This window comes from Brassica rapa, chromosome A01 (assembly GCF_000309985.2).
Source record: "Brassica rapa cultivar Chiifu-401-42 chromosome A01, CAAS_Brap_v3.01, whole genome shotgun sequence".
NCBI lineage: Eukaryota > Viridiplantae > Streptophyta > Magnoliopsida > Brassicales > Brassicaceae > Brassica > Brassica rapa.
In genome coordinates, this window is record NC_024795.2 from 367702 (window position 1) to 395473 (window position 27772).

The following is a 27772-nucleotide window of genomic DNA, read 5'->3' on the forward strand; positions in this document are numbered from 1 at the left end:
GAGAGACACACGTGGCGTGGTATCAGTGGTTGGTGGACCCTCTAAGTTTTAGCCAATGCATGTGAGAGAGTTCGTTGATGGCTAATAGTGAATCATACGTGTGAGGGGTCTCGCACGTGAGAGGCGCGGAGAGAAAAAGTGTGACACGTCGGAGCCCTGGACCATACACGTGGCGTCGTTTTGCCTAATAGCAAAGTTTTGTCGGATTGTCTCTTGTCGGACCCACATTTTTTGTTGAAGGTGCTCGAACAAGGTGGGGGACGTTAGTTACTTCCGTTACTCAATCAGTAAAAACGACAGTGTTTCGGACATCGTCTCCGTTACAGTTAGTTAATGACAGTTGTTCCTCGGTTACGGAAAAAACGAGAGTGGAGTAAACACACACCACATTTAGCTGCCACATATTCTGGGTGGATGTCACGTTCCAGAGATGGAGCGTGTAGTAACTAACGTGGCTAATAACGGTCGTTTGAAAACAATGTCTGAACGTTTTTTTGACTCTTTGTCTTCGTTGAGTTGGGTCCCGTGGAATCTTGTTGACTTGCTTTGACACGTGAATTATGAATCTACAAGCGTACATATGTCTCAACATTTATAATTAGTTTTTTTATCATAGTAATTAACGTATAATGTTTTATTAATCTTTTCAACTTTATAAATATTTCTTCGTGGACGTTTTTATGTATTATTTGGAGATACTGGTAGATTCGTACAGTGTTATAAATCCTTTAATTAATGGATGCTACTATTCATAAATTTATTAATAAAATTTCCGATGATTTCGAGGTATACTTATTTTCCATATTTAATAAATTTAAAGTTACCTTTAAATCTTCTTAATTGGTTAATTATGACCGAGTAATGTACCATAAAACTTGAGACTAACCATTATGTAAGAAGTATATATCTAAAATATTATCTTTTTTTTTTGTCACTGATCTATAAAATATTATCATATTATATGTTTTTCACATATAAAAGGATACTAATACATTCGTTTCAACATTTTCAAAATGATGTAATTTATTACACTAAACAGAAAATAAGAAACCCCATTAACGTAATTTTTTAAGTATAGGCTAAGATCTTCTTCTTTTTTTGAACGTAAGTATAGGCTAAGATCAAACGTGTGAATTTGACTCGCGTGCCACATATACATTGCATTTGCAGCAATGGCGTCATATACTAATTTGAGTAAAATTACATGAGTAGAGATATGATGCTCTGGTCGACATGAGAAGATATAAACACTCACTACAAGAAATATGAATATTGGTAGCAGTTCGTGGTAGCACGAATTCACGAACTGCTACCAAAAGTGTTAAAATCGAATCACAACTCTATTCAAGCTTTAAATTTGTGCTACGAAAAAATTTCATTAAAAGGAAACCGAAAAATCAGTTTCGTAGCTGGAATGTCATTTTGGAGGTAAAAACACTTGGTGAAATTTCACATTCGCACCAAAAAAAATAAGTTATTTTTTACAAAAGAAAAAATATTCATTCTCTCCATCTTCTTCTTCTTCATTGTTCATTCAGAATTGATCTATCATTTCAATCGAAGAAACATGATCCATTGGCCTTGTTCGAAGTCGAATTAAGGAACCCTAATCCGTCAAGCCACTGGATCTCGTTGTCGTAGACTCTTCGTCTTCTTCCCAAAACTCCTCCATCCACGGCGAATTGGCTCCTTCGCCTTCCTCCGTCGCTCTTCGCCACCATCAGTTTTGCCATCTCTCGCTTCTTCTTCTTATTCCTTTCGTATTATCAATTTCAATTGCTCAGGTTTGTAAAAGCTTCCACCTTTCTTCAATGGTTCCTCCACAGGCTTACGATATTCTCACTTATACTATCTTAAACTTTTGGGCTTAGGTCACTGAGGAGCAGCTTGATGGTTTGTTCATCGGCTTTGGGCAGGTCTAAGTCTTCTTTACAAGTTCATCTTTGTTTGTGGTGTGTTCTTTATCAAGACTAGTTTTGGTTGTTTAGGTTGTTGAATGTTTCACCACATTCTGGGTCGGGTCTTGCTTTGTCTCCGCCGTTTTCTCCACCGCTTCATAGATCCGCCGTGTTCGAGCTCGTGGCCGCCAATCTAAGGTACGTTTGTCTCCACTGGAGTTTTGACTGTCTTGTACTTGCTCATTTATTTGTTTCTTAGTTGGTCTCAGTGAACATACGTGATTGAACTTGTAGAACTTATCTAATATTGAGTTGCTGTTTGTATTGTCTCTTTTTTTTTGTCCAATCTGAAGTTGTGTGAAGAAATCTGTGGAGATTATGAGGAAGTTCTCAGAGCAGTACGCTCGTTGCTCGGGAACTTACTTATGTGTTGACAAAGGAGTTACTTCTGTCGTCATCAAGGTTTGTAAATTAACCTTAAAGTCTCCAACTTTCTGGTAGAATTGTGTTGACTCAGCTTTCTGTTCTTTGTTCAAAGATTATATGATTTGGAGGAGATTGGTTCTTTCTACTTGTAGATAATGACTTGCCAGAAGATGTTTGGCGTTGTTTTCTTGATATATATACAGTAGGCAGTAGCTATTAGAAATCTTGATGTGGGATTTTGTTGAACAGGTGGTGTTTTCATCAAAAGTTTCTATCATTCGATTGGTTATGAACTACTTGAAGAAAAACTGAGTTAGTTCATGTGAAGATCTTGAAATCTAGTGCTTATTAACTAATGAAGATGTTGAGTTTCTTCTTGTAATAGTGAATGAATCTGCTGAAAAAATTGAGTCGGTATTAATTAAAATCTTCAGTTCTAGTGCTTAACTAAACCAAATGGATAAGTCTTCTAGTTGTAGAATAGTGATTCAGTGATTCTACAGAAGAGATTGGTCTATGCATGTGAACATTTCGGCCTCTAGTTCTTAGCTAATGAAGTGGTTGTTTCTGGGAACGGGGTATGACTGAGCATAAGGATTCGTATAGTGCACCGCTTTGTCCTTGCAGGTGATCTTTGGAATTTTTTTGAAGATTGAAGATGAAGCCCCTAGACTTAATTGTTTTTGTTTATGTGTATTTTTGGATGATATATGAAATAATGTATGTTTTATAAATTTAATGAAATATAAATTTTTATTTATAGATCAAATTGCCATGTTTAAATGATAATTAGAGTTTTGTTATAAAATATTTTATATATCATCGTATATTTTATATAGTTGTGTTAGATGTAAAAAATCATAATTTATTGCAAAATAATTGTATTTTAATTTATACTTTTGAGTGTAAAACACTAAAACTAAAGCATAAAAATGGATTTTTATTATATAATATTTTATATATAATAGTTTAGGGGTTTATATGTTTAGTGTGAGACTATTATATGGAATTTGGTGTACTTCATGTTCCTAAACCCTAAACATGTTTCTATACCCTAAACATTAATTTTAAAACTTAATTTTTTTCATAATATAATTTAAATCTAAAACTTAAATTCAAAATCTATAGTTTGATCATATTTAAAATCTAATCTCAAATTTAAAATTTAAACCTCAAACACTAAATCTTAAATCTACACCCTAAATATAATACCCTAGACCCCAAACTTAAACCCTACATACAAAGTCATACTAAATATAATCTTTTCAAATAACTACTAAACTAAAACCTATTCCTTGTATAAATCACAACTTTATTAATCTTTTTCTTTTCAAATATTTATCTCAAGTTTTAACTTAGCCACAATTCTATTTCACAAATCTCAAACCATATACTTTAAACTCAATCACAACTATATAAACTAATAGTCAACAATTATAACATTAGTTAATAAAATTTTAAAACTAAACTTATAAGTATTAATTTAAAATTTTAATTTGATTTCAAACATCATATTTTAAAATTATAAACCAAATTATCAAAATATTTAAAATAGTACAGCAAAAGAAAAAAACAAAAAGAAAAAAAATTGGCTAGCTATTAAAAAAGAAAAGAAAAACTATGGGCCAATCAACTCTCATCACGCGGATAACCTTCTGCACCGTAGGATACAATTAAATGAATGGCTGAGATGTTTTCTTTTCTTTTTTCTCTTATCTTCACAGATCTCTTTTCTCTCCATCTCTCTTCCATCGACAAATCTCTCCTCCATCTTCTATTTTCAGATTTCATCTCCTCTATCTTTATTCTTAATCATCTCTCTCTCTCTCTCTCTCTCTCTCTCTCTCTCTCTCTCTCTCTCTCTCTCTCTCTCTCTCTCTCTCTCTCTACTCCCCTCACTCACGAACAAGATTCATCTCACACAGACACGTTTCTGTGTCTCAGTCTCGTAATCTTTCTCTCACATACGACACATCTCAAAAAAGCAGATTATTCAAACCAGGCAGGACGACGACGACCGCTGGTTCTGTCTCTCTCTCTCTCTCTGTCAGTTTAAATCTGATTTTATTTGTTTTGTTTGTAGGGTCGATTCAACACATGAGAGGTTGGAGAAAATGATTGTACATCCGCTCATCACAACCACCACACCATCGCATCTCAGATCCATTTTCGTCGGTCTCCTTCTTTCACTCTCTCTCGAACTCCCTTTCTCTCTCTCTCACTGCTCTGATTCTGGTTTTGTTTATCTGCTCTTAGTTTAAGAAGGCGTAGGAGGCTGAAGAAACTTGATGGTGGTGGTCTCGGCATCAACAGTGGTGGTCTCGGCGTCGACAATGGTGGCTGAGCGCGGTTGAGGAGACTGAAAAATCTTTACCGTGGTGATCGTGGCTGGTGGTCTTGGCGTCAACAAGGAGTGCGCCGGAGATTGAAGAAGAACGTGGTTTAGTTAGGTTTGGTTAGGGTTAGTTAATAAACCGGGTTTGGCTGTAAACCGGTTTTTGTAATAAACCGATATCATCTGTAAACCAAAATTTTAATAATAAATAATTTTATTCTCAAACCATTTATATTAGAATTTAATTTTAATTTTAAACGTGGATTAAAATATATTAATTTATAATTTTAATAATAATTTTAAAATATGAATGAGAAATAATAACATAGCATTGTATCCATGTCATTATAACATATTTTACAGTATTTTAGAAACGTCATGAAAAGATACATTATATCACTAAACCAATGCTATAAAAAGATTAATCAGTAGTAGACGAGTAACGCTACAATATGTCTATTTATTATAGCACACAAAAAAACGCTATGATATGTGGGGGGTCTATTATAGCTGCGGCTGTCACGGCGTTCTTCGAAACGCTACAAAAACGATATGATAGCGTTTTTCGGATGCTACTAATACCGATTTTTCTTGTAGTGACTGAATCTTATGGTTTATAATTTCTTTTATTTAATGGAGGATGAAGGAAGTATACAAAGGTGTTTTGGACATATATATTTGAATGGCGTTGTAAAAGTTTGATAGGTATGGTTGTGGCCATACGTACATTTGCAAATTAATAATTTGTAGCCTTTCTAAAACCTTTTTCTATATTTCTCCACGCCACACATTTATCTTTATTTCACTTTCTTATTTTCCATTCTTTATTTTTATATATAAATGATGTTGATGTATGTAGGAAGTTTCTCGTACTATTTATGAAAGTGTACTAACCACATAATATTTTTATTCAAAAAATACTAATCATACAATAATCTCTATTAGCTTGTTTGGCATATACTTAAGTCATTGTTAGTCTGATCAAGATTTTAGTCGAATCAAAGAAAAATGTAATATTTTAGGAATTAAATTAACGCATGTAGTATCATTCTGAACTATTAAACTTTAAGTTTTGATAAGAAATTATCTAAAACCATTTTTATTAATTTTTACAAAGCAGTATAGTCAGAATGTAGACGATCAATTTTGCAAATGGTAAACGAAATTAGCAAACATATTTGGCTTTGTTGAACTTCCCTTCGCGGTGAACGGACAGGCTCTTTCTAAATTTCTTTGGGTTCAGTTAGACGTGATTGATTGGATAACTGAAATAACTAACAAGTGTTGGTGTTGGGGTACTTCTACAACGTTCCATACATATGGAGGTTAAGTACACATAGGATAAGGATACCAGTGATGGGAAACACAAAATTAATAGTTTTCTACTGAACTTCTGGCAATATAGTGGATAACGTAAATACAAATGTGCAACATATACAATTGAATTTATTTTCCAAATTAGAAAAATAATAATAATCACTAAGGGGTGCAGTAATCATCTAAGCAAAGAATGAGAATGTTTAATCAAGCTTTGAAGAGCTTGGTTGCCTTGAGCTTTGCTTAGGAGATCCTTCACATTATGTGTCATCTGCATTGAGTCAAAAATAAGAAAAAATAATAATAATACTAGTAAAATCTTAATATAAATTTGTTATGACTTGAAGATGATGAAGGAAAACTATTACCTTCACGAGACTACCCTTGGAGTAAGGCATTGCCCTTTGGGCTGTTTGGTAACTACTTCGACTTCTTGTCATTATTTTTGAAGAACTTTCCAATTTTCCTTCCAATTGATTGGGAAGTGTAGATTCCTGCATAGATATATCCATACGTATATAAATGATTTTTTGATATATATTATATAATATATATATATATCTATATATATATATAAATATTATGAAAAATAATAAATAAACTTAAGACAAAAGAAAAGAGAAGAAATAAAGAAAAGACTACATACCAAGAAAAGCACTGTTGCACAATGCTTGAGGACCTCTAAATTCATTCGAACATCATCAAGACTCCTGCAGATATTAACATTTACGTGTGTTAATATTTGTCTTACGAGAAACGTAACATTAATACACACATAAATATAACCAAGGTATATACCTGTGTTTTTGCACTCCAAGACCAAAATACGCAGCCAAACTTGCCATCTACCATATGATTAAAGCTTTGTTAAGTATACGTTTTAAATTTTCACAAAGACCTTAATATTTTCTAATTCGCGTTTGCATGGTACGTACCTTCATGTTACCAGCTCTTTTGCCAAACTTGTCGCTTAATAACCCCAAAGAATCAATGATCCCTGAGGGCTCAGGCGCAGCTTTACCAATCTCAGCAAAGGCTTCCTTAATCCTAACGCAGTCAAACCTTCTAATGTTATGACCTGCCCAAATCCGACCGTTCAATAGACCATAGATCTTCTCAGCCACATCTTCGAAACTTGGTGCATCCGCGACCTTATCCCTCGTGATCCCGTCTGACCTAGACGACCTCAACGAAGCCACCGAAAGGTCTTTGGGTTGTATAAGCGTTGTGAATCTCTCTACCTCCTCGAGTGTTCTTGGACATACGATGATCGCACCAAACTCGAGGATGTGAAAATGCTGTCCTGTTTTGTTTGGTACGTTTGTTTCTAGATCGAAGAATACAATTTCGTTGGAAAATGTATGGAACTCCATATCAAATTTTTGGTCATATCGATTTGTGAATCCTAACTATGTATATATTGTGAATCTGGGTTTTAAACTTGTGACACAAGCTAACTGTAGGTTTGTGCTGGAGGTTACTTTGGTGGTTGTTTAGCTTCATGGAGAAAATTTTGCTGTGTAAGGTAAGTAAGAATCTTTACTTTTCCTTTATCTAAACCAATACACAAAGGGTTGTTATGAAGGAGTTCGTTGGTAGATTCATATTGTAAGAGAATTTATTCGTTCTGATTTTTTTAATTAAGATACATATAATGTTGCCCCCACAAAGCTTTCTTGTGATGTATTAACTTTGACAAGGGGTCTTCATTTCTGAATACCTAACAAGAAAACTACATTGAGGACAATGGACAAATTCTCTTGCTTAAAATCATATATTGGTTGAAAATTTTGAAATGACAAACTCTTTATAAGCAAGATGGGTATGGCGAAGCATGCAAGAGAATGTCTCACGCAATTTTTCATCCTGATCACCTAACTAGATCACTTACTAGTTACTACTTCTCAATGTAGATGATTCACTTGTATCAGGAATATGCATAGGGCCGGTAGAGAACATCTTCTCTACTATCTCACCTAACTAGATCGCGTACTACTTCTCAGTATATCCATCCAAGTAATCATAACATTTGAAAGGGGAAATATCCACGAACGGAATAACATATATACAATACCTGAAATCCTGGTACAAGAGGAATCAAAGTCATCGGGAGCAACGCGTGTGATCCAAGTATTCAAAGTCCGCTTGGCATCGGTGTGGTTAACATAAGCCAACTCATACATACTACACAAGTTCACCACCACGCGGTCGGCACTCTCTCCAACGCACTCTCCATCACCTTGATCGCATCGGACAGATCCCTCAAGTACATCAACAAAGAGCCTTGTTGTTGACCGCGACGACGTCCGAGCTATCTCTCTCGATGCACTCCTCATACTCCCTCACAGCAGCTGCGTAGTCCTTGGCCACAACATGAACCAAAGCCTTGTTCCTCCCCACAAGATTCTCATTGCTCTTCTCGATTCGATTAAACGTGGCTTTTGCTCCTTCGACATCACCAAACTGCATCTGAACATACCCTAGCTTCGATACCAAAACGTGATCTAACGGATCACGCTTGATCAGCTCCTTGATTAACTCCAACGACACACCAAACTCCTTGTGACCTAAGTGAAAACCTAACAAGCAACTCATCACAAACCTCTCCCTCTTCTTCCACAGCTCCACAGAACAATCATCTCCCTTCTCTCTAATCCTACCCCTAACGAAATCAAGCAACGTGTATAACCATTCTAAGCGATTCCCGATCCTAGTCGGAATCAAAGCGTGCAGCCACCGCAGGGCGAAAGGCACCAAGGATCCCTTCCGATTCGGGTAGATCTCGGGGTGCGATTCGTACCTGTAATGCGCCCCGTCGTCGAAATCGTGCAATGCGGTGAGCTCGCGGGAGGCTTCGTCGGAGCGGCGGAGCTTTGTTAGAGCCATGACTTGGTAGGTTAGATAGGTGAGATGCTCGTGAGGCTTGGCGAGGAGGAAGAGGGCTCTGGTTTGGGAGATTTTGTCGAGGATCGCTTCCCATGAGCCGCGGGTTGAGAGCTCGTGGAGGGAGCCGAGGTCGTGTGTGAGTTCGTCCAGGGAGTTGAATCGTGAGGGGGATGTGAAATCTGGTGCGGATGATTCGAATGCCGGGATTGGTAGCGGCGGTGAAATGAGGGGAGGAGGGGTTGGATTCGGGTCGGGTTTCGGGTTGGGGTGAATCCGGATCCGTAGGTGGAGGTGAGTCCGAGAACATTGTGGAAGCGCGATTGCAACTGTCAAAATCAAAGTTACGTTATGAAAACTTGGTGTGTTTCGACTGTTTGATGGTGTTGATTTAAATGGGCCCAATATTGGCCCGTGGGAACATGCTTAGCACTTGGTCCACCTCACTCGTTTGAGCAAGTGATATATAAAACGTAGTTTCTTTGTCTTTCAGCTAGGCTTGGGCTTTCGGGTATCGGTTCTTAGGTTCCGCTCTGACTTTCCCCGCCTCACGTAGAAGAAGGGGAAGTGGACAGGGGTTAGCTCGGTAAATGTGTAGAGCCAAGTGTAGTATGGTGTAGTAGTAGGCCCGAGATGTGTTTAGCGTAAATTAGCTGATGTCTGTATCTGAGGTTGGTTCTGTTTGGATATTTTGAATATCCGGTAGTTCAGATAGGAGGTTAAAAAATCAATTTACTACTGGACATATTTTCGGCTTCGGTTTGGTTCGGTAGTTTCGGGTTCGGTTTGGATAGTAAAGCTAGGAACAAGAAATACCCGGAAAAATCGGTTCTCATTTGGTTCGGGTTCGAATTTTTCGAATAGTTCGGATAGTTCAAATTAAATATCAGGTATTTTGAATAAAATATCAAATAAATAGGATAATTCGGATAAAATCTCGAATATTTTGGATAACTTTAGATATTTCAGATAAAAATATCCGAATACTTTTCATATACTTTAGGGTAGTTCAGATATTTTTTAATAATTTAACTTTTTCAACTATTTTTGGATACTCTTAACAAAATTTTAAATATATATACTTAGTTATATTATATGTATATATAACTAATGTTTTATGTATTTGAGTATCTGTTCAGTTTTCGGTTCGGTTCTGATTCGGTTCGACTATTTATAATTTAGAAATACAAGAACCATTTGAGTATTTGAGGGTTTCGGTTCCAGTTTCAGGTACAGTTTGTTTCTTCGATCTGGTTTTTTTTTTGCCTACGCCTACTTTCAACAAAACTAATCTACAACTCACAAATTTTTCTTTCTCTTATGCAGTATAAAATATATACATTCAAAAGTAATGTTGGTATATGGAATATAGATAGAAAAGTTAGCATTATATTAACGCGTGTATAGGTAGATGCTTTTGGCTATCTGCCACTATTTTTACATAGGATCCAGCGAATTTAGCGGCCAAAACATTAATGTCAAGCATATGAACAGTTAAGTGTCTGGATACCAAACCATATAGGATATGGCTCATAAATAAATATCCATTCGCATTATAGAAATACAGGTTACATTAAATACAGTGTGCGAGAGTCCAAAGTCCACATTCACATTTTGGGATGTGTTCCTGGATTTTTAGTAGATACAATATTCTAGATCAAAGACGTTGGTCAGCGAATCATTTTTTTAACTGAACATTATATTATTCGATAAAACTTACTTTACCTAGCAGTTAGCGGTTACCTTCGTTTCATAGTTTTATATCTACTTTTATCATCAGGTAATATACTTTTATCTTTTCACGACTTTCACCTGTTACTGAATATTTGCGCACTAGTCAAAAGCGTAAATGGAGTCAAAAAGTCTTTGATTGTTGACTTTGGGAGTTGGGACAAATTTGCGAGTTAGTGTTAGGTGTCCAAACAAAAAGACAACGACTTGTTTGATTCTTTTTTTAAGCGTGTTTGTTTGCCATAGTTGTTTAGAGAATCAAGTGTTTTAAACACCATCGTATTTGATTTTGTGAACATCCATAAACTCGACTACTTGTAGTATCTATGAGTTGAAAACAAGCAAGCGATTTCATTATAGACACATTTCTCAAAGTCAAATTAAAAATGAAATCAAACTTAGGAATATGTAGGTGCCATGTGACTATATAAACACTCACGTTAAATTTTTACAATTAATAGAAAAAAATACTGAAGAAGTACTCTATCGTTTACAAGCTTGGAATCAGTCGGTCAATTATTATGAATGTGCAATTTGCAAGTTATCAATAAAAGTATGCATGAGGATACAAAGTTTATTTTATTTTAATTTGTTAAGCACATGAGCAAAAGCCAAATGAAAGCGCGTTGAGAAAGAAGGAACATATCAAAAGGTGTCGTTCTTGGTCGTCCATGTGACTGATCTCAACTTTCTCACTTTCGCATTCAATTCTTATCATTCTTCTTTATTTCCTTTTCATGTTTGTTTTTATGATTAGCTCATATAGTATACATTATTTTTATTTGATGTAATCAAAGAAACAAAAACCTTTTTGCCTTGTTAGGTTTTGTGATTATAATTTATTTTTAACAAATGAGCGCATACAAAATTAGACCCGATGCTAATCTACAAACCAACCTAAAAGTATAATAATTTTAATTTTGGAAAGATAGAGGATATGATCACCATTTAATCCAGTATCAGTTAGGAGTTGTGGGAGTAGTTACGATTAAATTCCTTTTGTTTTTATGTAAAAGTGTATGATTTTTGTATGTACAGTACACACTCAAAAAGCTTCTTCAAAAGATACTAAAGAAAGCGACTGTTCTCATATTTAGATCTCTCAAATGATTACAATTGTTTTTACTCTCCCACGTACAATGAATATTTATTTTTTACTAGTTACCCAATACGAACAATCACATACATACAAAAAACAAGTAACGAATCATATAGAGAACGAGACAAGTAGAGCAGAAAATCTGCAACATGACGGTGAGGTTAAAAACAAGTAGTAACGTACAATGAATTGAATAATATCAAAAAACGACCGAACTAGTAAATTCTCTGGTCTCCATCTTCTCTCTTTGGTTCACACGCAAACACTCATATATATACACATAAGCACACTGTCACTAATGCTTCTCTCTCTGTCTCTCCCCTCTTTTTTTCTATATATTGACAAGCTTGTGATCTCTCTTCGCAAAGAGAAATAATGGCTCCACTCAAGTACTTGTGTTTTAGAAAGGTACTCTTGTTGCTCCTCCTCTTTTCTTGCTCTTCTTTCTTTGCTACTTTTGCCTCATCAGAAACTTCTGTTGATGATGAGCTACAACAAACACAACCCTTAGATCTACATTTTCGAGTGAGAAGACTGTTGGTAAAAGATCTAGACATTAGCGATGATGTTGAGGAAACCAATCCTCCTCCTCGCAAGAAGAAGAAGCTTACAGATTCTGTTACATCACCATCATCAACATCCGGTACAAAAAAGAACCAACCCAAGGTCATTAAACCGATCTCTTCATCGACCAAGAACCAAACTAAACTCGCCAAGACTACCTCTTCCAAACTCAACTCAACCAAATCATCTTCCAACACGACCAAGGCCGGATCAGACCTCAAGAAGCTCAAACCCTCAAACTCTACTTCCTCGACCAAGGCCGGATCAGACCTCAAGAAGCTCAAATCCTCAAATTCTACTTCTTCGACCAAGAAACAAGCAGATCTGTCCAAATCAACCTCGTCAAAAAACAAAACCACCACAAAACCACAAACCTCCAAACTATCTCCACCTCCAGAGAAAAAGAAAGCACCACCATCCACAAAACCAGCCACCAAGCCCAAACCAGCAGAGAAAGCAATCAAACCCTTCTGGCTAGACGACGAAGAAGACGAAGACTTCGTCAGCGAGTTCAGAGACCTCCCAACCAGGTTCCAAAGATCACTCATCCCAGACCTAGAGAGAATCTCAACCACATCGAAAAGCTACATCAACAAAGCCAACAAAGAGATCACCAAGAACTTCAAACCTTACTTCGGCAACAAGTACTCACCAACCATCGCCTCCGTAGTCTCCTTCGTCTTCATCCTCGTCCCTCTCCTCCTAGTCTCCCTCGTCTTCAACCGCTTCAAAGCCTACTTCTCCCTCCAGAAACTCCTCATCTTCATCCAAATCTACCTCTCCATCTACTTCTCCATCCTCTGCCTCTCCTCGCTCGTCACCGGCGTCGAGCCTCTCAAGTTCCTCTACGCCACGTCGAGCTCCACCTACGTATGCTTGCAGATCATGCAGACCTTGGGCTACGTCTTCTACCTCTTGCTTCTCCTCATGTACCTCGTCCTCGTCTTCTCGACTGATTGTGGTTTGGGCCTTAGAGTATTGGGCCTGGCTCAGACGTTCGTGGGCTTTGCGGTGGGTCTGCATTATTACGTGGCGGTGTTTCATAGGGTGGTGCTTCGTCAGCCTCCGAAGACTAACTGGAAGGTGCACGGTGTTTACGCCACGTGTTTTCTTCTGATTTGTTTGTTGTCTAGTGCGGAGAGGAGGAAGAAAGAGTACTTGGAAGATGGCGGTGAGGAAGGCAAGAAAAATTGAAATTTTGCATTTCATTATATCTTCTTTTTTCCCTTTGTTTCTTTATTTTTCTTCTTTGTATTTTTATTTTTAATTTTCGATAATTTCGGCAAAATTTCGCTGAAATGCAATAGAATAACAGATTACTAGTGGAGGTTGGAGTAATTGTATTTATAAATCAATCTATAAATGTGGAATAAAATTTCATACTCGTAAAATATTGTTATTTTAAGTTTTCTCTAAACTTGTAAAATGTTGCGTGGAAAATTAATAAATGTTCTTTTTGATCAGAAGTCAAAATTAATTAACGTGGGGTCCACAGAATCGACTTCCGTGAGAAGGGGCACTGCAGTCATTACGGAGCTGCCGACAGAACCGGATGCTGTAGTGTGACTTGTGTCGGTGGCTAAAGGAAAAGGCCCCTTTGTCCACAAACGTGTTGTCTGTCTGGGCCATTCATTTCAAGCCCATGTGTTATATAATTATGGTTTTAATACAAAACTGTAATAACACTACTTTGTCTTATCTATAAACACAGTAGTTGAAATATATTAAACCTGAATAACACAGAATTAAAAAGTTAAATCAAACAAAACAATAATTTAATTGAAAACAAAGTAAACACCACACATCATATCAATTCTAAGAACACTCGTACTTTTAATTGTTTATGTAAATTCAAAAATCCAATTATTTTAGACTAAATCAAACAAAAAAAGAGCTATAGAGCTATACAAGGTTTCTTGTTTCGGCATAGACATCAAGGACAGGTTCACAAAAAAAGAATCTTGTTCTTTCTAGTGTCACTTGTTGGACTAGTGAATGACGCTTTAAAACCATTGAACAAAATGCCCACAACATTTTGTTTCAGCTGTAGACATTCAAGGCCCATTTGTTTTTGTAAAGCAATCTCATCTCATTCACGTTCTGTCTGCTACTTGTAATCTTATGTTTGGAATTATATTCAACGAAAATTAGGAAAATTTTCAAATTTGTAATGGTTTGGTGGAATATGTGTTTGAATCATGTGAAATTTAAAATAAATTAATATAGATAGAAAATGTTGCAAACAAAATAGAATATACAAATATTAAACGAAAATTACGAAAATGTTGGTAGATATATTTAAATGATATAAAGACATAGCTCAAAAGCTCAGATCGGAAGAAAAAGCTTTTTTTTCAAAAAAAAAAACAGTTAGAAAGAAAGATGGAGAGAAGCACGCCAATGAGAAACCCTCACACCTCCACCGCCGATCTGCTTTCATGGTCGGAAACGCCTCCCCCTGATCACTCATCCTCTTCCGCCGCTCGTTCTCACCAGGTTGCATTTCTTCTCCTTGAAATGTTCTTTCCATTTAAAAAAAAAAAAGCTGAGAGTTTATTATTGTTCTTTGTTCATTTTCAGCCGTCAGATGGAATCAGCAAGGTTCTTGGCGGCGGTCAGATCACAGACGAGGAAGCTCAGTCCCTTAATAAGCTGTAAAACATCCACTTAATCTCTTCTCTAATGCAGATCTACTACCTGGATTTGTTTGTTTTAAACCCCTGATTTTGATACTTGTGTTTAGAAATGAAAAACAGAGTTTTTAAAAGCTTGATCTTGCTTCTCAAGTCCTGAAAGTGATTGCCTTTTTTTTTTCTTTTAAAAAATGGTTTCTTTGTTTGAAGTCAGTTCATTCAAACCCCACCATTACATGTTAAACTACTGTTCTGTAATAGTGACATTGCTTATACCATTATCTAAAGAAGTAGATCTTTGAATGTTTTTAAATTTAGAAAGTAAAAATCTTTTTCTTTGGTAAAATGTTAGAAAGTAAAAAACCTTCCATACCTAGTTGCTTCATTTCTTACCTATTTTGTTTTTGATGGTTCCAAATTTTTAAAAACTTGGTTTCTTTAACTGATCTTTATATGAAGAACTGCTCAGGTTAGAAAGTGATCTGTAATAGTGACATTGTTTTATCTCACTAATCTAATGAAGAGATCTTTGAATGTGTTTTAATTTAGAAAGTAAAAAATCTTTCCACACCTAGTTGCTTCATTTCTTACCTACTTTGTTTTTGATGGTTTCATACTTTTTATTTCTTATAGGAAGAACTGCTCAGGTTACAAATTAAAAGAGATGACTGGTAGTGGCATCTTTACTAATGAGCCCAAAGGCGTCTCTGAATCCGATTCTACCACAGGACTTCGTTACTATCAAGTAACACTTCACTTTTTTATTATTATCTTTCTCAACAGATTTATGATAGAAAGGAAAAGATTTGTTTCATGTAATGTAACTGTGAGTTTCTTTTTTGCAGCAAACTCTGAACGGAGTGAGTCAGATATCTTTCAGCGCCGACGGTAATGTCTCCCCCAAGAAACCAACCACTTTAACCGAAGTCGCAAAGCAGAGAGAGCTGAGCGGAAACTTGCTAACCGAAGCAGACCTAAAGAGCAAGAAGCAGATATCAAGTGCTAAGATCGAAGAGATAAGCGGTCACAACATCTTCGGTCCTCCAACTGAGATTCAGCCTCCTCGGTCCTTGGCTGCTGCTCAGCAAGAAGCTAGAAGAGGTAACAGAGACATGGGAGAGCCTGCTCCAAGGAACCTTCGCACCTCTGTTAAAGTTTCCAATGTAAGTAATCTATCAATCATTCTTGGCGTTGCTTCAAAGTGGTTTAGGAATCATGAGATTTTGTTTGAACAGCCTGCAGGAGGACAGAGCAACATACTGTTTAGTGAAGAGCCTGAAGTGAAGACGTCGAAGAAGATACATGACCAGAAGTTTCAGGAGCTCACGGGGAATGGTATTTTCAAAGGAGATGAGTCGCCTGGAACTGGGGACAAGCAGCTAAGCTCAGCTAAGCTCAGGGAGATGAGCGGGAACAATATATTTGCAGATGGGAAGTCAGAGTCCCGAGACTACTTTGGAGGTGTGAGGAAGCCACCAGGCGGTGAGAGCAGCATCTCTTTGGTCTAAAAAACTCTGTGGCGGTTTGGTAATAAAATCAAAGCTTCTCAACGTTTAATGTTCTTTTAGAACCTACTAGTTTCTTAGATGGCCGAAAACGCTTTGAGCTTAATCTTTGTATGGATTTGTTGTCTTTGGCTTTAACCGTTTGGAGTTTGTTAACGTATTCTCTATATAACCTGATCTTTAATAGACGCTTGTTTCTGCTTCTTTGCTTTCCTTAATAGGAAAAAAGGAGTATGGGTCACTTGATAGTTGATACCAAAAAAGGAAAAAAAAAAGAAAGAGATGCGACTTCACTGGGCATCGAACCCAGAATCTCTGGTTTCGTAGACCAGCGCCTTATCCATTGGGCCATGAAGTCTTTTTGATTATTGAGAACACTAAATTCTCTTCTTGATTGTAACGCTTACATAAGAAATTATAATTAGCATATACTATGGATATAACAGAACAGCATGAAGCATGAGGTCTACTTTGTGTTCGTCACCTTTCACTCTCACCTCACCCCGAATACAGTCTACCGAATAACCTTTTCTTATATTTAGTTAAAGCTTGTCTCAGAAAGTTTTCAGAGGGAATTGAATTTGGATAAGATATTCAAAATAGAAAAATAATAAGGAGGCATTTCTTTCTGTTTATAGCGTATAAATTAGGAAGATAATCAACAGCTAATACATAGAGAGAGAGAGAGAGAGGGGTGACTCATTTAGTGGTGTAACATTTTTGTCAACAGGAGGGGAGGATCCTGTGGAAAGAATCTGAAAGTTTTAAATCTTTGTTCCCACTCCTTAAAAACAGAATAAAGTTTTTAAAAGGAGGGCTAAGATCATCATGAGTAAACACATATATATGAGAAGCAAAGCAGTCCACTCCGTCCAAAGATCTGCTCAGGTGCCCAAAGTTTTCATCCTTGTCATCTTTTTGTTGACTTAGTCCAGGTTCTTTGGGGAGTCCATCTTCCTTGTTGAGGCTCGCTTGATCTTAATTATTTTGGATTTGATTGTGAAATAATGCTCAGTTTTGTGTGAGCTCCTTTCTATTTTTCCTGATTACTCTTTCTTAAACTAGGATGAGTCAAAGAGAAATCAAAGAGAGTCTGTCACTGAAGAGAAGCCTAACTTCTTGTCTTGGTATAAACACCACTTGAGGAACTTTTTTCACGCTGTTAAGTTTAACAAGGAGCGAAAAGGAACTTCTGTTGTGAATCCTGATGATGGTGAAGATGATGGTTTGGAGAAGAAGCCGATGGTTAAAGAGGAGCCAACAATAATAGTACAAGCAATTATTTTACCTGAAATTTCAGATCCCTCTTTACTGTTAAAAGAGCAGTCGAGGCGTTCCCTTTATACTTCACTTCCTGCTCTTGTCCAAGGCAGGAAATGGGTAATGCTTTACAGGTCAGAAACTAAACACACATTCATAGTTTGCTTCTCTAGTTCTATCGCTGTGATGTGTGTGTGTGATCATTTGGTTTGATCTTTCAGTACATGGAGGCACGGTATATCACTTTCAACGCTGTACAGGAAAAGCCAACTCTGGCCTGGTCTCAGTTTACTGGTAAACTAAATCTCAAAAATGTTTGGTTCCATACCTTTTTTGTGGAGAGATCTATGGCAAACCAACGTTGTTTTAGGTTGTTGGAGACAAAAAAGGTTCGGTGTTTGGTGGTCTTGTCGAGGCACCATTGATTCCAACTGATAATAAGTATCAGGTTTGGTTCCCAAATATATCCAATCTTTATCAAAACTTTCTTTCTTTTTTAAATCTAGTAGTAGTTGACATTCTTTTTATTTTTGTGTCAGGGAACCAACAATACATTTGTTTTCACTGATAAGTCTGGACAACCCACAATATACCATTCCACAGGTATTGTTATTACCTAGCAACATAGAGCTTGTTGGAGTCTTTTTTTTTTACTTTTACACTTTTTAATAATGGTTTTTGCACTTTGAGCAGGAACAAATCGGTTTTACACTTTATGCTCCAAAGACTTTCTAGCTCTCGGCGGTGGTGGACGGTTTGCTCTCTATCTAGACAGTGAGCTGTAAGATTTTTTCCTGTCAAACTCTTGAAATCATATTGAAACAAAGAACAAAAACCAATGTTCCTTTTGTAAATAATAGGCTACACGGATCAAGTGCTTGCTCAGAGACATACGGGAACTCTTGTCTTGCAAACTCTCAGGACTTTGATGTTAAGCACGTGGAGGTAGTTAACTTCAACCCTCTCCTTTAGGAAGGGAGAAAAGGAAAAGCTTCTTAAATTTCAATTTTTTTTGCAGTTATGGGGATTTGTGTATGGCTCAAAGTATGATGAGATTCTATCTCTCAGCAGAAAAACCGAGACTATTTGCAGGTGGTCATGATCCTCTCGGCGAATATTATGAAAAATGGAAGTAACAAGTGCAGTTTCTTTATGTAATGTTTGTTTTCTTTATCTTATAAGTGGTTTAATCACATCTCACTTGTAACTCAGAAATCTTTTCTTTTTTTTTTTGGATTGTTGTAAGACTGTCATCATAAGACTCAATTTTGAATAACTGTTTCTGAAAAGGAGACATCAAGTGTGGGTATGAAGTTCTTGTATTGTAGTAGTACAAAATCATTACATCCAAAAACAAAATATTACTTGTTACACAAGTTAAAGTAGATGAGCTGTGATGTAGACAGTTACAAGATAAGAAAACAAACATTAACATTATTATTACACCGCCTAAAATACAAAAGAGGACCGCAATTTATAAGAAAAATCCTTTCATAATATTCATCATGATCACCTGTAAATACCAGGCTCCATTGTGTTGCTGAGAGCTGGAATCTCATCTTACATTGAGCCATACACAAAATGCCCATAACCTGCAAACAATCACTGGTGTTTTTTTGGGCTCATTTTGTTTAGAGTTTGCCCATTAAGACTTCCTTCGGCCCATTAATACTAATCAGCCCATTAAGTTATATGTAGAGAGGAAGAGAGCTTAAACCCTTTCTCTTCATTTTGACCTATCCGAGAAGGAAGAAACTCGGATTCAAAATGGGGAGTCGATTAGGAGGACGAGTGGTTCATTTCGCGAATCTTCCGATCAAGCTTCTGATGCCGACGAAGCTGACGAACATCCACGAGTTCGCGCTGAAAACGATCCCATCCGCGACCAAGATCGAGATCAAGCGAGTCCTCGAGTCTCTCTACGGGTTCGAGGTCGAAAAGGTGAACACTTTAAACATGGACGGGAAGAAGAAGAAGCGTGGTGGGTTATTGATAGCGAAGGCGGATTACAAGAAGGCTTACGTCACGCTCAAAAACCCTTTGTCGATTTCTAGAGATCTGTTTCCCGTGAAGTTTATTGAGGAGGATAGGAAGAGTAAAGTGAAAGGATCTAGCTTTGTGGAGGAGGAAGATGATAAGAAGAGTCACTGGCTTGATCAGAAGGAGAAGAGGGAAGTCGGTGGGTATGGTAATGGTAAAGGTCGTCGCGGCGGCGGTGAAAGGTCGACGACTACGCCGGCGAGAGCTTCTGCTTCTGCGGCGGGGGCGAAGTTTCCATGGAGCAGCATGAGATTTGGTGGCAAGTAAGGGTTTTTTTGGTTAGTCCTCAGTTAAGGTTTATGACCAAACTATTTATTACCTGGGGTTTGTGTTTCTTTTTAGCTGTCGGAATATGGATTTTGTTTCTGTTTCTTTTCGTGAAGTTTCTGTCTTAATAAGAGACGAGTTTGATCGTGAATCTGAATCTTATAAGCTCTCATAGTTTTTGAGTCTTTGGCAAATAAATTCTTTAATTGCAAGCAGCAAGAGAACTACTAATCGGTGGTGTATTACTTTGTGCAATTGAATTTTATGTTCAATCCCTTACGAATGTAAAAGAGGTCAACATCTCAGTTATGTTTTTTTTTTTTTTTTTTTTTTTTCCAGTTATGTTAGCCATTGTTGTCTTCTCTGATCAATCCAAAAAGTTCCCTACTAGTTTAGTGGTTAGTTTTTAATTTAGGAGTAAACTTAAAAGAGATCCTAAAACAAGGTTAAGAAATGGGTAGGAAACGTATGCAATTGATGCACTCGCAAGTGTTATTAACAGAGAAAGTGTTGACTTATCAACATTATGAAGCTAGTAACGAGTTTTTGGAGAAAAAAGATTCAAAACAGAGGCAGGGAAGAAGAAGAAAGGAGGCCAGTGTTACAGTTTGGACTACATATGATTGAAGCTGTTGTCTCCGTTTTGCCTAACTCTCAGTGTCAGGTAGATCAATATCAGCGTTCCCACACTTGATCTGCAAATCACAGTGAATGAATGCATCGTTAGGTAAATATATTGATTAATTACACGCGGTAGAGTTAGGGCCTGACTGGTTTAACCGCAGCGGTTGCGGTTGCGGTTGCGGGAGTTTGCGGATGCGGGTGGTTGCGGTTTCTAGCGGTTTTAAGAGATTTGTACGACTGGTTATGCGGTTAGAAATTTGTGCGTTTGCGGGATACTTATGACTGGTTAACTACCAAATGCAGCAGCAGTTAAATAATAAATTAACAATATTTACATTTTATACAATTATAAAAATATCAAAAATAATAATATTATAATAAATATAAAATTTATATTTAGAAAGTTATAGTTTAAATTTTTTAAAAATATAGAAAATATTTTTATTTTAAAGTTTTATAATATTAATTAAAATTTAATTGATATATTTTAGCATTTTTATAATTTCAGTTTAATTTTTTTATTGAATTTTTTTATTTTTGTATTTATATTGTTTTGGAAAAAAAATAATTTTTTTTATCCTCCCGCAAACGCCCGCAACCGCAAACGCTAGCTGGAACCAGCTTTTGAATTTATGAGGTTCAGAGCGATTTGGAGCGATTTGGAGCGGTTTAGAGCGGTTTGAGCGATTGTTGCAAAACGCCAGCAACCGCTACCAACCGCAAAAGCTGCGTTTGCGGGTGGTAGCGGGAAAACCAGTCATACCCTTAGTATATACTTACAAGATGGAGAAAAGGATGACGATTTTCCTTGAGTCAAATGAAGCGGCACGCTTGTATCTTCTCCACCTGTTGGTTGGTGCATCGTGGCATCTATCTGAGATTGCTTTATCTGCAACATAACAGTCTCCAGATTTCACTTCATAGACAAACATTAGACTAAATCCAAAACTAAGCAACTTAACAATCTGGAAACATTGTTTATCATTACCAGTGGTCATGCTTGCTTGTCTCTGCAATACCTTCTGCATATGCTGTATAAAAAGACATTGTAATAACCACATAAAAGAGTAAGGGCGTCTGGATAATCATCTTTCTATATAAAAACTGGGTGGTATAAAACAGTTTTATTAAAACTTACTACACTCTCGGACTTGACATTTCCAGCGGCCTCACCATCGTTCCCTTTCTCGACGTTAATGTCAACGACGCATGACTGGTAGGAATCAGTGCCTCCCAGAAGAACATTGATGCGGTTCTGAGTCTTCTGACAGTTGAGTTGGGCATCGATGAACATCTGGTTTTTAGAAGGAAGCAGAGCCTTGACGAAGCTAAAGAGAGTAAACTGGGAGGTGCATTGCGGGACAGGATTGCCTTCGTCAGGCAAGACAGAGATAGTACACACGTCTTGGACCTAATACAAAATGAATGACTTCAGCAAATAACACACACATACACAATGCTCCCTATTGAGATTGATCCCTGATCTACTAGTAAAGCAATGAAAAAATGAGCTCACTAGTGGACGGTCATCTCTCAAAGGGAAAGCAGTCTCCTCCTCCTCCTCCTCCTTAGCAAGAAGAGGAGACACATCTGCATCCCACAAAAGGAGAAAGGTCGTTTCACTCATTAGTATTATGATTTTGCAATGTAATAAGAAGATGTAATCCTTAACCTATGAGGGTATCGGTGAGGCTAGGCTTAGGAGGAGTAGCCTTGAAGGTTGGATACTTGAGAGGTGCGTTCCCATCTGCACCACTTGCGAATTGCTGCTTCCTCTAACACCCACAAAATGCACAAAAGAATCAATGAGAAACCAAAACGAATCAAGTCTCATTGTTCTGAATCCAAGATTCGATTTCTAAAAAGAGAAACCGACACTCGAAGAAGGAGGAGTGATCGTTAACTAACCCCTTCACCAGTGGAGGCCATCGCAGAGAGAAGCGGTTTCTCAAGAGAAGAGGAAATTCAGAAACAATGCATGTAAAGAAGAAGCTTCCTCGTGACGGCAGATTCAGAGAGAGAATGAGGAAATGTAGAGAGAGAAAGTTCAGAATCAGAGCAACGCTCTACTCCTCCTGCTCACAGGGCCCGGGGCGTGATTCGCCTGTCAATGCATTTCATTTCATCTAACTGCGACTCCAACAAAGACACAAGTTACAATTCCTAATCCTCCTTCCCCTTTTTTAATTACCCAAACTACCCCCTTTCGCTTTTCTCCACCATCTCTCTCTCTCTCTTTTTTATCCTCTCCTCTCCTGGATGGACCGTTCATGGCTAATATTATTATTTAACTAAACTTTGATTAGTGATTTCATTTATTATTATTGCTATTTTAATTATATACTACGAAGCAGTACCATACTGTATAATGGGATCAACAACATAATGACATATAGTTATTTACTCTGACAATTCAATGCATGTCTGCTTATTCTTGTACCCTTGTGCGATAAAAGAATACTCACTAGTCACTAGTGGTAGGAGTAGTAGTGTACATTCATAATTATATTTTATACTATTTATGAGCTGTCCATGGCATCTACCTTCTTTTTTTTTTTTGTAATCCACATAAAACAATCATTTATACAGTTTTGGGAAACAATATGTTAAATGGTATACAGAGAAACTGAGAGACATTAACCAACCATATCAAATCTCACCCATCTCCGTTTATCCTGGCATTTTAAATTTTAGTCTTAGGCAGTTAAATGTTGAAATATATAAGGTTTTCTTTATTTTGTTAAATTAATATATGCAATGGTTTTGTGCGGACTTCTTATAACTCTAATCTTTCAAAAGTCTGGAAAACTCGCAATGTGAAAATATTAACGTTTGTAGAGAGAAACATAACGAAAAGGACATGCCTCACGGGTGATGCTATTTGCATGCAAACTTCTTTTCTCATCTTCTCCCGTGAGTGAGCTCTCTCTCGTTTTTTTTTTTTTCCATCTGAATTTAATTTATAAAACTGAGAAACATACAAAGATGGAATCCAAACCGGCGGAAACACATTACAATCCCCGGAAACTTAGCTCACAAAAGAGAATCTAGAACCCAAACAACGGGCAACACATAACAACTACAATTATCACTAGATAAAACTACACTCCTGCATCTAAACCCATAAACAATCCTAGACCAGGAGAAAGAAGAAAGTCCTTTAATCATTGAACAGCCGGAACTCTTGCCGAAACCCATACAAGCACAAGAGAGAGTGAGCGATGCAGTGACCAATACAACGAAACCAAACTCAACATACCTGAACCTCCAGTTCACGATACCAAGCCAGAACCACAAAACCTACCAAATTCAAGAGGAAACAAACACCTGAGGTTAAACGCCCCTTCTCAACCAAACCTTCGTCGGCAGGCCTAAGACCTCAACCTCTCTGTATTGCTTCAACGAACGAAGCCACCGAGGAACAGAGAAACATAAGACCATCCGGGAGAAACACTTATTAAAAGGCCGGGAGAAGGACTCCTTAACTGATATGGAGAGGTGACAGGATATCTGAAACTTCTGAAGGATGTAGGCCTGTTCTGCTCACCACACAACACTACGCCACCGTTACCCCACCGCTTACACCGTTACTGAAACAAGACCGAAGACAACCACTAAAACCCAATAGAGAAGCTTTAGATTCAAACTCCCGAGAGAAACAAGATCAGAGTACACAGATCTGAGGAAACTCGAAACTGGTTCCATCCATCGAACTTCACCGGCGCTAGAGACACGATATCCTCTTTAAACAAGACAAAAGACAAACCTCTAAACCTCCTTGTTCCTCAAACGAGCATGAACCTGATGGGGAAGAGATGTTGCCGGAGAGCAACCTAAGAACCACCAACTGCTACAGCCATAGATGAAAGAAGACAAGAAAATCATCTTCGGTGCCGGCGAGGAGCGCCAAACACCGGAGAACGGCGGATCTAGACCAGACGGGGGCTTGGCGGCGTGCTTGGTTGAGAGAGAGATATTATGCCTAGCAAAAAAGGTATTTAAAACGTTATTCTCTCTTTTGAGTTTATATGTCTCTATTTTTCTAGGGATGATTTATTTGTTTGTATTTTTGTTTTTTAACTTTTAGTCTCACGACAAAGTTTTTCTACCGCGGGGCCTACTTTCATTTTCAGCCCAATCAATCTCACAACGGGCTGTAAACAGACTTTAGATCATCCAATCACACCAACAACTACACTACCAACATTTTATCTTAACCATATATTCTTTTCATACATTTCATCTGAAACCTAAACAACATTCATATATAACTAGAAAACATAATATGTAACTCAAGTAAATTCAATATAATGTATATTATTATTCCTGGATTATTTGCCAGTAAACTGTACATGGCCTTTCAAAGTTTACAGGTTTCACTTTAAATAAAAACATTTCCAATTTAAAAACTCACCAAAATATCTTTGGGAGAAAGAGATAGAGAAAGTCAAACAAAAAGAGTAACTGTCAAAGGAATTGTTGGCTTTTAAGTCCCAAACATATACCATTACTAATAGTTAAGGAACAAACAAAGTCCTTTCTGATGTTTTCCTCTTACTCGGCCTTTACTTGGTTGGTCCAAGGCTCTCATAGAACAAGATGTAACCATGATCAGTGTTGCTCGAGTACTCCTGAGACGATCCAAAGAATGTTTGCACTGCTGATTCTTCAATCATCTCCACGTTCTCATCATCAAAGAAGAGCCAATGGTTATGGCTCTTCACTAGGCTTACGTAATGGCCATGGTTCGGTCCGCTTCCCACATGAACCACCACAGCAAAGAGCGAATACTCGACGTCTGTGTATGGCTCCACCGTGTTGCTCAGTTTTAGCTCCAAAGGGAAGACAACTCGGTAAGAGAGCTTCTTGTAGCGGCCTAGCTGTTCCATGTATTTGAACCGTTTTAGATGGATGACTAAGATGTGTGGCGGCTTCTTGATCTTCATCCTCTTCTGTGCTTCTTGTAAGCTGCAATAGAATAAAATCAGAACAAAAGGGAGCTTAAGAATTAAAATTTGGAAAGCAATGGCGTGAGGCTAAGAAGAAACAACGTGTTACCTGCAGCATTTGTCACAGAAAAACTTGTCTTCAGAGTGAAGAGTCTCTGTGGAGCTGAAGTTTTTCAAACAGCTAGTTATCGAACTGTTCTGTTCAATATCAAGGCTTAGATCCAGGAACGTTTCGTCTCTTGCTGTCACAGTCTCGCACCGCAGACACCTTGTCTCGTTTGTAAGTATGCCCTGCGTACATATTTACAACAAATTAGTAATTAGTCACACCTTAGAAGGGAAAGTGAACCTGTTTCATTAAAGAGAACTGACCTGAAAAATGTTGTGCACCCAGGTAACAACTGGCTCTTTGTGCACGCCATTAGCCAGAGGAGCTTTTGGTCCGTTGGCAATCTTTTCAGGAGATGATGAAGATGATGAAGTTTTATGTTCAGTGTTTGTAGCTTTAGCCTCTTTCTCCAGTATGTCAACAACTTCGTTCAGCAAATAGTTGAGGAATTCATGTGCATCCTACATGACAATAAGATGATAAAATGTATATTGCTTTTTCACATCTTTTTGTAAAAAGAAAACAACTCTTTAAAAAAGAAAGAGGAAATTGCAAAAGCACCTGGTGCATGTAACTCCGGAAGAGCTCATTCTGTTTCTTCAACCTCTGTACAAATCGCTTAGGCGCAATAACACCCGTTTTCTTCTTCTGAGAACTTATCTACAGAATGAAATTCATCGATCACACATCGTTTTCAGAAAAATGACTATGCCACAGTAATTAGAGTAGATATATGTAACACAGAATTTACAGTCCAAAGATAAGTAACAGCGGCACATTAACTAGTGCGGCCTTTGGATACTTGATATGCTCCATTATTGATGTCAAGTGAGAAATCAAGTAAAACAAGCTTGCCTAAAAGATATATATTAAGCGGATGAAGATTGATCACATGAGTTAAGAACCAATTACTAGCATTAATAACCTAACAAAAGGAAATTAAAAAGAAATCCAAACGTCTTAAATACCTGAGAAAATAAGTCAGCGAGGCAAGACATAAGATTCTCTTCAGCATCAGCGACGCTTTTATTACTGGTGTAGTATTCAAGCAATTGTTCACGAAAGGGAACACAAAAATAAAGAGCCTGTACAGCAAAGAGGGGAAAGAGATTCAACACATAAACACTATTGAATTGACTAAAGAAGAACAACGTTAATCAAGAAAAAAAGTCTTTCTCTAGTAGAGCAGATACACAAATGTGATTACCTAATGGTTCCTAATAAAAATCCAAACTTTCGAAAGAGCTAATAAGAAACGAGAAATAGCAATGCACAGTTACTCAAGCTTAGCCCTTTGAATCGAATTCGATGACTAATCAGGTCAAATTGAACAAACCCAGAAGGAATCGAAATCGAGAATCGAAAAGGCAAGTAGGGATTAGGGAGAGACCTGCAAAACGCTGTTGCAGTAGCAAGTGTTGCCGAAATTCTCGAAGCCGAAGTAGCGCTCTCCTTCCGGGAACTGGTCGCCCAGAGCTTTCTCCAGTTTCGACCCCGCCGCCCCCATCACCCCTCCCTCAACAAGACTGCCGTATCCTAATCCTTATCTCCTCTGCCTATTTTTCGATTCGATTCGATTCGATCGGATAATTCTCCAGGAGCCCTCTCTCTCTCTCTCTCTCTCTCTCTCTCTCTCTCTCTCTCAGTGCGAAAGAGGATCGATTTAATTAAAACCAACAAATAAATAAAATCTTTTCTTTTATTAATGGTTTCAGCGAATCAAAGGAAGAGAGACAATGACGATCAAAATAATATTTGAGCCTTGCTTGGGCTCAGGGCCTGGCACTGGTCATCTTACATCAATTAGCTGAGCCTGCGTAAGATTGGGCTACTAATAATTTATGACTAATGGGCCCAATACATATATCATCAGCCCAGATGTAGAAACCTCCTAGCAAAGATGGAAACTGCCTGCCTTGACTGTTTCAGAAGTCATAACAACTTGTTAAATTATTGTTTTTTTTATCTTCCCAAATAAAATATTAGGAGAATTGGTGCAAAAAACAAGCAATCAAACAAGTACTGCAGTTGTAAACTGTTGACTCTGATTTTCTTTTCAATATTTTGTACAGTTAAACAGATTAATTTGAACAAGAACAAAACTCTAGCAATGAAGTTAGGAGAAATCATGT

The 27772-nt window shown here is 37.4% G+C and overlaps 7 protein-coding genes, 1 long non-coding RNA gene, 1 other non-coding gene and 1 pseudogene across 18 annotated transcripts; 5 read left to right on the forward strand and 5 right to left on the reverse strand.

Annotated features, from left to right (window-relative positions):
- Positions 1–205: 205 nt before the first annotated feature.
- LOC103852659 lies at positions 206–4884 on the forward strand. 9 transcript variants are annotated; one of them, XR_004455271.1, is made up of 5 exons: positions 206–1784; positions 1872–1916; positions 1989–2096; positions 2252–4499; positions 4581–4884. It is a non-coding gene; the product is annotated as an uncharacterized LOC103852659 (long non-coding RNA). The 9 variants fall into 9 exon arrangements; XR_004455273.1 differs by having other exon boundaries at positions 206–2096; positions 2252–2360; positions 2952–4499; XR_004455269.1 differs by having other exon boundaries at positions 1989–4499.
- A 1063-nt stretch (positions 4885–5947) lies between these two features.
- Positions 5948–7571, reverse strand: LOC103852989 (protein NEN4). Its single transcript, XM_009129925.3, has 5 exons — positions 6912–7571; positions 6775–6821; positions 6623–6686; positions 6345–6470; positions 5948–6247 (listed from the first exon to the last, which is right to left on the reverse strand). The coding sequence occupies exons 1-5, from the start codon at positions 7347–7349 to the stop codon at positions 6155–6157; spliced, it is 768 nt and encodes a 255-aa protein (XP_009128173.1). The 5' UTR covers positions 7350–7571; the 3' UTR covers positions 5948–6154.
- A 211-nt stretch (positions 7572–7782) lies between these two features.
- Positions 7783–11420, reverse strand: LOC103853086 (annotated as a pseudogene).
- Positions 11421–11826: 406 nt separating this feature from the next.
- On the forward strand, positions 11827–13644 carry LOC103853165. The gene has a single exon (XM_009130105.3). The coding sequence runs from the start codon at positions 12065–12067 to the stop codon at positions 13445–13447; it is 1383 nt and encodes a 460-aa protein (XP_009128353.2). The 5' UTR covers positions 11827–12064; the 3' UTR covers positions 13448–13644.
- Positions 13645–14492: 848 nt separating this feature from the next.
- Positions 14493–16594, forward strand: LOC103853308. Its single transcript, XM_009130267.3, has 5 exons — positions 14493–14749; positions 14834–14907; positions 15520–15631; positions 15732–16049; positions 16122–16594. Exons 1-5 carry the CDS (start codon positions 14636–14638, stop codon positions 16392–16394), a joined length of 891 nt encoding a protein of 296 aa, XP_009128515.1. The 5' UTR covers positions 14493–14635; the 3' UTR covers positions 16395–16594.
- Positions 16595–16676: 82 nt separating this feature from the next.
- Positions 16677–16749, reverse strand: TRNAR-ACG. The gene has a single exon. It is a non-coding gene; the product is annotated as a tRNA-Arg (tRNA).
- Positions 16750–16815: 66 nt separating this feature from the next.
- Positions 16816–19004, forward strand: LOC103853399 (TLD domain-containing protein 2). The gene is made up of 8 exons (XM_009130341.3): positions 16816–17279; positions 17457–17785; positions 17873–17945; positions 18022–18099; positions 18191–18254; positions 18345–18432; positions 18512–18596; positions 18670–19004. The coding sequence occupies exons 1-8, from the start codon at positions 17220–17222 to the stop codon at positions 18751–18753; spliced, it is 861 nt and encodes a 286-aa protein (XP_009128589.1). The 5' UTR covers positions 16816–17219; the 3' UTR covers positions 18754–19004.
- A 355-nt stretch (positions 19005–19359) lies between these two features.
- LOC103853478 (50S ribosomal protein L23) lies at positions 19360–20189 on the forward strand. The gene has a single exon (XM_009130403.3). It carries the CDS (start codon positions 19419–19421, stop codon positions 19956–19958), a length of 540 nt encoding a protein of 179 aa, XP_009128651.1. The 5' UTR covers positions 19360–19418; the 3' UTR covers positions 19959–20189.
- A 223-nt stretch (positions 20190–20412) lies between these two features.
- LOC103853564 lies at positions 20413–22839 on the reverse strand. Of its 2 annotated transcripts, none has more exons than XM_009130497.3 (7): positions 22491–22839; positions 22255–22357; positions 22099–22172; positions 21721–21993; positions 21571–21613; positions 21363–21486; positions 20413–20653 (listed from the first exon to the last, which is right to left on the reverse strand). In XM_009130497.3, the coding sequence occupies exons 1-7, from the start codon at positions 22509–22511 to the stop codon at positions 20572–20574; spliced, it is 720 nt and encodes a 239-aa protein (XP_009128745.1). In that variant the 5' UTR covers positions 22512–22839; the 3' UTR covers positions 20413–20571. The 2 variants fall into 2 exon arrangements, with proteins under 2 accessions (XP_009128745.1, XP_009128801.1); XM_009130553.3 differs by having other exon boundaries at positions 21363–21471; positions 22491–22836.
- A 2040-nt stretch (positions 22840–24879) lies between these two features.
- LOC103853712 (ubiquitin carboxyl-terminal hydrolase 3) lies at positions 24880–27313 on the reverse strand. Its single transcript, XM_009130646.3, has 6 exons — positions 27031–27313; positions 26609–26725; positions 26202–26300; positions 25904–26101; positions 25641–25822; positions 24880–25550 (listed from the first exon to the last, which is right to left on the reverse strand). Exons 1-6 carry the CDS (start codon positions 27145–27147, stop codon positions 25148–25150), a joined length of 1116 nt encoding a protein of 371 aa, XP_009128894.2. The 5' UTR covers positions 27148–27313; the 3' UTR covers positions 24880–25147.
- Between the last annotated feature and the right edge of the window lie 459 nt (positions 27314–27772).

Coding starts and splice junctions, on each gene's coding strand:
- LOC103852989 (XM_009129925.3), bottom strand. CDS start 7,349: ATGGAGTTCCATACATTTTCCAACGAAATTGTATTCTTCGATCTAGAA. Junction 6,822..6,911: donor AAAGAGCTGGTAACATGAAG/GTACGTACCATG, acceptor ATCATATGGTAG/ATGGCAAGTTTGGCTGCGTA. Junction 6,687..6,774: donor CTTGGAGTGCAAAAACACAG/GTATATACCTTG, acceptor TAATATCTGCAG/GAGTCTTGATGATGTTCGAA.
- LOC103853165 (XM_009130105.3), top strand. CDS start 12,065: ATGGCTCCACTCAAGTACTTGTGTTTTAGAAAGGTACTCTTGTTGCTC.
- LOC103853308 (XM_009130267.3), top strand. CDS start 14,636: ATGGAGAGAAGCACGCCAATGAGAAACCCTCACACCTCCACCGCCGAT. Junction 14,750..14,833: donor CCGCCGCTCGTTCTCACCAG/GTTGCATTTCTT, acceptor GTTCATTTTCAG/CCGTCAGATGGAATCAGCAA. Junction 15,632..15,731: donor CAGGACTTCGTTACTATCAA/GTAACACTTCAC, acceptor TCTTTTTTGCAG/CAAACTCTGAACGGAGTGAG.
- LOC103853399 (XM_009130341.3), top strand. CDS start 17,220: ATGAGTAAACACATATATATGAGAAGCAAAGCAGTCCACTCCGTCCAA. Junction 17,786..17,872: donor AAATGGGTAATGCTTTACAG/GTCAGAAACTAA, acceptor TTGATCTTTCAG/TACATGGAGGCACGGTATAT. Junction 17,946..18,021: donor GGCCTGGTCTCAGTTTACTG/GTAAACTAAATC, acceptor ACGTTGTTTTAG/GTTGTTGGAGACAAAAAAGG.
- LOC103853478 (XM_009130403.3), top strand. CDS start 19,419: ATGGGGAGTCGATTAGGAGGACGAGTGGTTCATTTCGCGAATCTTCCG.
- LOC103853564 (XM_009130497.3), bottom strand. CDS start 22,511: ATGGCCTCCACTGGTGAAGGG. Junction 21,614..21,720: donor ATGTCAAGTCCGAGAGTGTA/GTAAGTTTTAAT, acceptor CTTTTTATACAG/CATATGCAGAAGGTATTGCA. Junction 21,487..21,570: donor ACAAGCAAGCATGACCACTG/GTAATGATAAAC, acceptor TGAAATCTGGAG/ACTGTTATGTTGCAGATAAA.
- LOC103853712 (XM_009130646.3), bottom strand. CDS start 27,147: ATGGGGGCGGCGGGGTCGAAACTGGAGAAAGCTCTGGGCGACCAGTTC. Junction 26,301..26,608: donor TCGCTGACTTATTTTCTCAG/GTATTTAAGACG, acceptor TTCATTCTGTAG/ATAAGTTCTCAGAAGAAGAA. Junction 26,102..26,201: donor TCCGGAGTTACATGCACCAG/GTGCTTTTGCAA, acceptor ATTGTCATGTAG/GATGCACATGAATTCCTCAA.